General features: G+C 42.1%; 1 protein-coding gene across 2 annotated transcripts; it reads left to right on the plus strand.

Moving 5' to 3' along the window:
• The first annotated feature begins 350 nt into the window (after nt 1-350).
• On the plus strand, nt 351-3,754 carry LOC147458504 (sulfite exporter TauE/SafE family protein 5-like). 2 transcript variants are annotated; one of them, XM_086513144.1, is made up of 4 exons: nt 351-1,390; nt 1,802-1,918; nt 2,040-2,207; nt 2,945-3,754. In XM_086513144.1, the coding sequence occupies exons 1-4, from the start codon at nt 518-520 to the stop codon at nt 3,251-3,253; spliced, it is 1,467 nt and encodes a 488-aa protein (XP_086369270.1). In that variant the 5' UTR covers nt 351-517; the 3' UTR covers nt 3,254-3,754. The 2 variants fall into 2 exon arrangements, with proteins under 2 accessions (XP_086369270.1, XP_086369269.1); XM_086513143.1 differs by having other exon boundaries at nt 353-1,390; nt 2,037-2,207.
• Nucleotides 3,755-6,575: the final 2,821 nt, after the last annotated feature.

The following is a 6,575-nucleotide window of genomic DNA, read 5'->3' on the forward strand; positions in this document are numbered from 1 at the left end:
ACTCTTAAGCACATTTGACTTTCCCCCAATCTTCCCCTAGGTGCAACCTAGATGCCTCCCTTCTCCCCACTCCTGCAACTCATAACTATGACTAATTTCTCTCACTCGGAGCGACTCAGCTCTAAATACCACAAATCCGTTGGTGCTAGTACGTGGTGGGACTTGACGCTTAGGAGCTCGTGGTGAGATTCTTCAAAATAAAAAAGTAAAGGTCTCAATCCTATACAGTGTAGTGTATACATGTCTTGAGCGACCGTGACGCCGTAGGTACCTAGCCTACCATGTGAGACCTGCTTGCTTTCCTTCTTTAAGCTTTATTATTAGTCTGACTCTGTATTTTATCATTCTCGCGGCCCGCGATTAATCCCGGTGAGTATTTTAATCTGTTTTTTGTCTATTCGACCTGCTCGCTTCACAGTGCCTCGAGGGCTCTCATCATCAGCCTCTCACGTAAGAGCTCTCTCTCTCTCTCTCTCTCTCTCTCTCTCTCTCTCTCTCTCTCTGTGTGTGTGGCGCTATGCCGCGGCTCCATGGACTTGCTATTGCTACGTTGGCTGCGCGCTTTGTGCTGTTGCTGATTTTCCATTTACTTCTGTGTGCAACGCCGACTTCGGCCTTGACCCGCAATGAGTCGTCGTTGTCTGCGAACCCGGATCGTCACATATTGGCTTGGCGCCTGAGGCAGACGTTTGGTACAGATTCCATAGATTTCCAGCCATGGAGAATTGTGGGCGGCCTTCTGTGCGGAGCTCTTGCGACCGCCCTGTCAAGCGCAGGTGGTATTGGTGGAGGTGGCCTGTACGTGCCCATATTCAACTTAATATTGGGATTCAATTCGAAGACATCGGCTGCCTTGTCGAGTTGTATGATCGTGGGGGGCACTGTTGTAAACAGCATCTGGTATGCCTTTCAAAAGGATGCAACGGGCTTTGGCCCGCTTGTGGACTACCGAGTCGCTCTCCTTTGCCTTCCAAATGTTCTCCTTGGCATCAGTGCAGGAGTCATGTGCAATGTTGCTGCCCCAAGCTGGCTTGTTACTGTCTTGCTTATCTTTGTCCTTTTCTTCATGACCTTCCGAAGTTGTCGCAATGCCATTCAGCGTTGGAATATCGAGTCATCACAGCCAGAGAAAAAGCCTAGCATCCACAATGACAATGCTACCTGTGATAAGGAGGCACATGAGGAAGCACTTTTTCCATCTCCCTTCACTGGCTCTGCACTTAACCAGCACAGCAATCTTTGTGAGGGGAAGGATGTCGAGATCCCTCTTCTAGAGTCCCACATGCCTGGGACTCAGCCCCAGTTTCCCTCAGTCAAGATTGCCATGCTTTGTCTGATCTGGATTGCATTCCTTGCAGTGCAGCTGGTCCGTGGAAGCTCAGACGGCCAGGTAAAGTCTCTATGTTTGCTTCCTTATTGTTAAAGTCACCAGAGAAGTTGATAGAACACGTGCCTGCCGTGCTCAAATTCAAAAGAAAACTTAGGAGTCTTGTGTCCTCATTGGGAAATGCTGGACAGGTGTACTTTCAATTGTAGGTAAAATGAGGCAATCTTTTGTTTAAAATTTGATTGGAAGAATATACTTTTCATACAAGAATGATTCCCTTTCATGATATCAAGATAATGGGCTAGATTTGCAATGGAAATCCTGCTAGTGCTAATTGACTGCAGAGTTTTCAAGATGCGGCTCATACACCCCCTTAATATATTCCATTGTGTGGTATCTTGGTCTTACGATTTCTTGTGTTCTAAATCATGTTCCTCTGTTTTCTCATGTGGTCTTTCTTTCATGAACTTGCAGAACTTTTTTGGCATAGAAACATGTGGAACTATTTACTGGATGGTGACTTTGGTGCAGTTACCCTTTGCAATGGTTGTCACTGCATTCACTTTGCTTCACTTTCAGAGGAACAACAAGGTGTTTTATATTGATGATACAGCCTCCTTTATTTTCTGTTCTAACGCCCAATACCGGAGTATAATTTATAAATCAAGGAGATTTTAACCGCTCTCTCTCTCTTTTTTTTTGTCCCCAGAAGGAAGGAGGCGCCATTGCCTCAGAGGAAGCTATATCATTGATGGGCTCTGGGTCAATGACCCTCTTGCCAGTATATGGTTTAGTGGCAGGCTTTTTAGGGGGCATGCTGGGCCTTGGTGGAGGAATGATAATTAGTCCTCTCTTCCTTGAGATGGGCATGCATCCCCAGGTTTGCGCTGAAATTCATGATCTTGCTAGGAGGGATTCAAGCTTTTGAAGTGGGATTGTATGTTGATGGCATAGATTGTGCCGGGAAATGTTTGAGCTTGGCCTTCAGTTCCATCGAGACAGTGAACTGGATGTCAGAGAATTTTCTGTGTGAGGTTTTTGGTGTCTTTCTTTCAAAGGGGGATGGGGGGATGTGTTTTTGAGAGGCATCATAACATGTGCTAGCTGCCCCTTTTGTGGGGGATGTGTTTTTGAGAGGCATCATAACGTGTGCTAGCTTTCCCTTTTTCTGAGCACCATAATCATTGATGGCAATTGACATCTCTCATTATGTCCTAGCACATTAAAGCACAGCCTGTGCGAACAATGTAGCACGCCATGAGTCCTTATCTTCTTGTGACTTGGCATTGCAACTTGGGTTTGGATGGGCTATTCGAGGTTCTGAATCCTCAAAATAGGGACCCAAAGGTAAAATGCCAAGGTTTGAGTGTGTCTTGTTGTGCATCGCATCCTAGGGGTTGAATAACTCGATTTAAATAGTTGAAGTGGTTCAAAAGATTTAGCCATGTTACCATTGCTTACACACTAACAAGATATGATTGTTTGAGGGAAAGTATGGTTCAAGAGATTATAATCGTTGGTTATGTCTATGAATGGGGTTGCAGACTGTCGTACCATATCATGGTGTAAATCGTTGATTGCATATGCAGCTAATGTTTTGATGTTTTGTGCAAACAGACCACAGCAGCTACATGCTCATACATGGTATTCTTCTCATCATCATTGTCAGTGATCCAGTTTTGGCTTCTAGGTCGGATTCCTGAGTTGTATGCACTTGCGTCTGCTTCTGTCGCTTTGGTGTTCTCTATGACTGGCATGTTAGTAATTCACACAGTAATATCAAAGTATGGCAGAGTTTCGTTGATAGTGTTCTCTGTCAGCACAGTCATGGGAATCAGTGCCATTCTGATGGCCTTCTTTGGCACTTGGGATGTGATTGTGCAAATTGAGCAGAATGCTTACATGGGTTTTCGATCGCCTTGCTGATTGAGAAATTGAATGTGGGACCGTCACAAAGATGAGAGAATGGTGAGTCACAAGAACCCAGCAGCTGTGTTGAACTTTGATGCTTTGAAGGAGCTCGTTCAATTTCTGTTGGATGTAGAAATGGCAGAGTCAGGGGATATGTTTGGTTCCATCGAGGGTTATTTAGAATGCTATGAGGCTTCCGATGCACAAAGAGGCAATCGTTTTTGCATTGGTTCAACACCTCGTTGAACGTTATAATTATTTTCATGTACAACATTGGTGCCATCTCAAAGGCTAATAGAGCTCGAGTGGTTTATAATATGCATTGGTTCAACATATCGTTGAACCTAGCTTGAGTAGGGAAACCTAGACAAAACAGGTTTGAAGTTCTCGGATGTGAATGCTATATGCATTGGTTTAAGACATGGTAGTGTATTTGTAATTCCACTTTGAAATGTTAAGTCTTGCTTCAGGAAGTTTCTTTGAATGAATAAAATCTCGGGTGTTGTCTTGCTAGGATTTTTAAGTACTGATGATGCCTTACAACACTCTCTCTCTCTCTCTCTCTCACACACACACACACACACACACACACACACACATGATGCTGAATTTCATTAGTGATGACCTGTGAGGATGTTTAAACATGCAAAGCTGATACAAATTGGCCAATTGAGGACACCTTGTACAATTGAAATGGCCATTTTGATGAAGCACAAAATTCATAAAATTGGATGGTTGCCATGCAATCTGAATATGATGCACTTATAGAAAATGACACATGAACTTTATGTGATTTGCCTCCTGGCAAAAAAGCCATTAGTATGAAGTGGGTTTACAAGTTGAAACGCAAACCGGATGGTGAGATTGATCGTTACAAGGCATGACTTGTTGCAAATGGTTATGCTCAACAAAAAGGCATAGATTATGAAGAGAATTTTGATTCCATTGGTTGTATGACTATTGTGGGTTTTCTATGTGCGTTGGTAGCTTATTTTGGTTGGGATGTACATGAATCAAACATTGTTATTGCTTTCTTGAATGGTGATATATCTGAAGAAGTTTATGTAAATTATGTAAATGCAAATGCAAGAAATCTTTGTATGGGTTGAAGTAATCTCCTCGTGCTTGGTTTGAGAAGGTGGATGTTGATCTGGTCAAACGAGGCTTTCGTGAAAAGCCAATAGAAAGCACATTGTATGTAAAGCATGAGAGTGATGTACTTCTCATTGTCGTTCTCTATGTGGATGATTTGTTGATCACCAGACCAAATGAGAAACACGTTGTTGAATTTAAGGCTGATTTGAATGTTACTTTCAAGACGAAAGATTTGGGGTTGTTGCATCATTACTTGGGCATACATTTTAAGCAGTGTGATGGTGATATTGCCTTGTGTCAGACAAGTTACATAGAGACATTACTATGTAAGTTTGGACTTGAGGATTACAAACCTATTGTCACTCCCATGGAAACAGGTTTGAAATTGAGTCTTCATGATGTTGGTGATTCTGCTAATGTCACTCTTTATCAAACTATTGTTGGCTATCTTATTTATATATGCAACACAGGACCAGATAATCAATTTGCAGTCTGACAAGTTAAGAGATCCATGCATAGCTTAGGGTCTAAGCATTGACGAACTGTCAAGAGGAGTTTTTTCTACTTGAGTGGTACTTTACGTCTTAGCTTGTTTTATCCCAACGGGGATCATTGTCGCGAGAGTTATATGCTTTTTCATACTCAAATTGGGCTGGTTGTTTTGACACGCGAGTGTCCACAAGTGGTTTTAGTTTCATGCTCGGTAGTTCATGTATCTCATGGTTGAGCAAGAAGCAATCTACTATGGCCACTTCTAGTTGTGAGGTTGAGTACATGGAAGTCTTCACAGATATGATTAAGTGTGTATGGCTCATACGTCTTATGACTTATTTGGGTGTTGGACAGGACACCCCCAACACTATCTACACTCATAGTCAGAGCGCATTGGTAGTTCCAAGGAACCCAAAATTTCATGCTCGCACAAAGCACATTGAGATGCATTACCACTATGTCAAAGAGGCTCTCAGCAAGAGAGATCAGCTTGGCTTATGTGCCAACACAGGACAACCTTACAGATCTTTTCACAAAGGCATTGTCTTGTGAGAAGTGAGAAGCTTTTTGCAAAGCTTTTGGTTTACTCCCCTTTGTGGACTGATCATGTCCTCAAGGTATGGCACTTCCCTATACTCTATGTGCCCGCTCTTGTTCACCACATCATTTCTACCGCAAATTTGTTACTATATACATTTGGTAGTAATGTGTTTGAACACACTTAAGACCACCAGGGCATTTTTTCCTTACTAGGAGGTTCTTTCCCCCCTGCATTGTATATACGCCCATCACTCTAGGGCTATCTATCGTTCGATTGCACACTAAGTAATACACTCTCTGTTGTGTGCCTTGAGCTTCCTTTGTCTCCTCCAAGATGTGTATGTTTTCTTGCAACAGTAATTCCAACAACCACCTTCTAAATGTGTCAATATTTTTGTCTTAGGCCAAGCTTGGATGTGCACTACTAAATGCAATATCAATGGGGATACCAACCATGCTACTTTTCAAACATCAAAGGGTATAATCAAAGTGCCTTTGCAAACCATGAAATTTAAGGCATCAATCTCAACCACACCCATCTCAAATTTTTAGAAGACCCATTTTTGTTCACTAGCATCAGCATAGCTGATCATTTCAAGAAAAGATCATTTGAGGATCTTGGTTGTTAGCGTGTTTGAAATATTTCAAATAAGCATTGCTTGATTAGCTTGCACCTCCTTGATTTTGTAACATCCTTCAAAGACGGATGAAGGAGGAGTTAATTAAAGGCTTCTTTTTTATTGTTGACCTTAGGCCCCTCGTGCATGTATCAAAACAATGTGCCGCTTCATTACAGATGTTGGGTCTTTTTTTATCACTGATGTTATTGTTTTTTGTATAAAAAAAAAGTGGCTTGTTTAGTTTGGCCCGCTCTCCTTGTTTCCGTTGATCGGTGTCAAATGAAGCAGAAGCTTATCCCATAATAACTAAAATGTAAATCCAAGAACTAGTGGAGATATTGGCACACTTTCTTGGGAATTACACCAACAGAGCCAAACCTTCTCGAGGGTAGATCATCACTACTTGCCATGCCAGTTAGAAGCAAAAAGTCACATACAATGGGGGTGGGAATGATGTTTTTATGTAAAGCTCATCCCAGGGATCAGTCATTCAGTTCTCACTTAGCATCTTATCGGTTGTACGACCACAAAAAGGCCAGTAAACTATATAGATAAAGTCATTTATTCAAAATATTTCAAGATTTCATTCT

This window comes from Adiantum capillus-veneris, chromosome 5 (assembly GCF_014529385.1).
Source record: "Adiantum capillus-veneris isolate H3 chromosome 5, ASM1452938v2, whole genome shotgun sequence".
NCBI lineage: Eukaryota > Viridiplantae > Streptophyta > Polypodiopsida > Polypodiales > Pteridaceae > Adiantum > Adiantum capillus-veneris.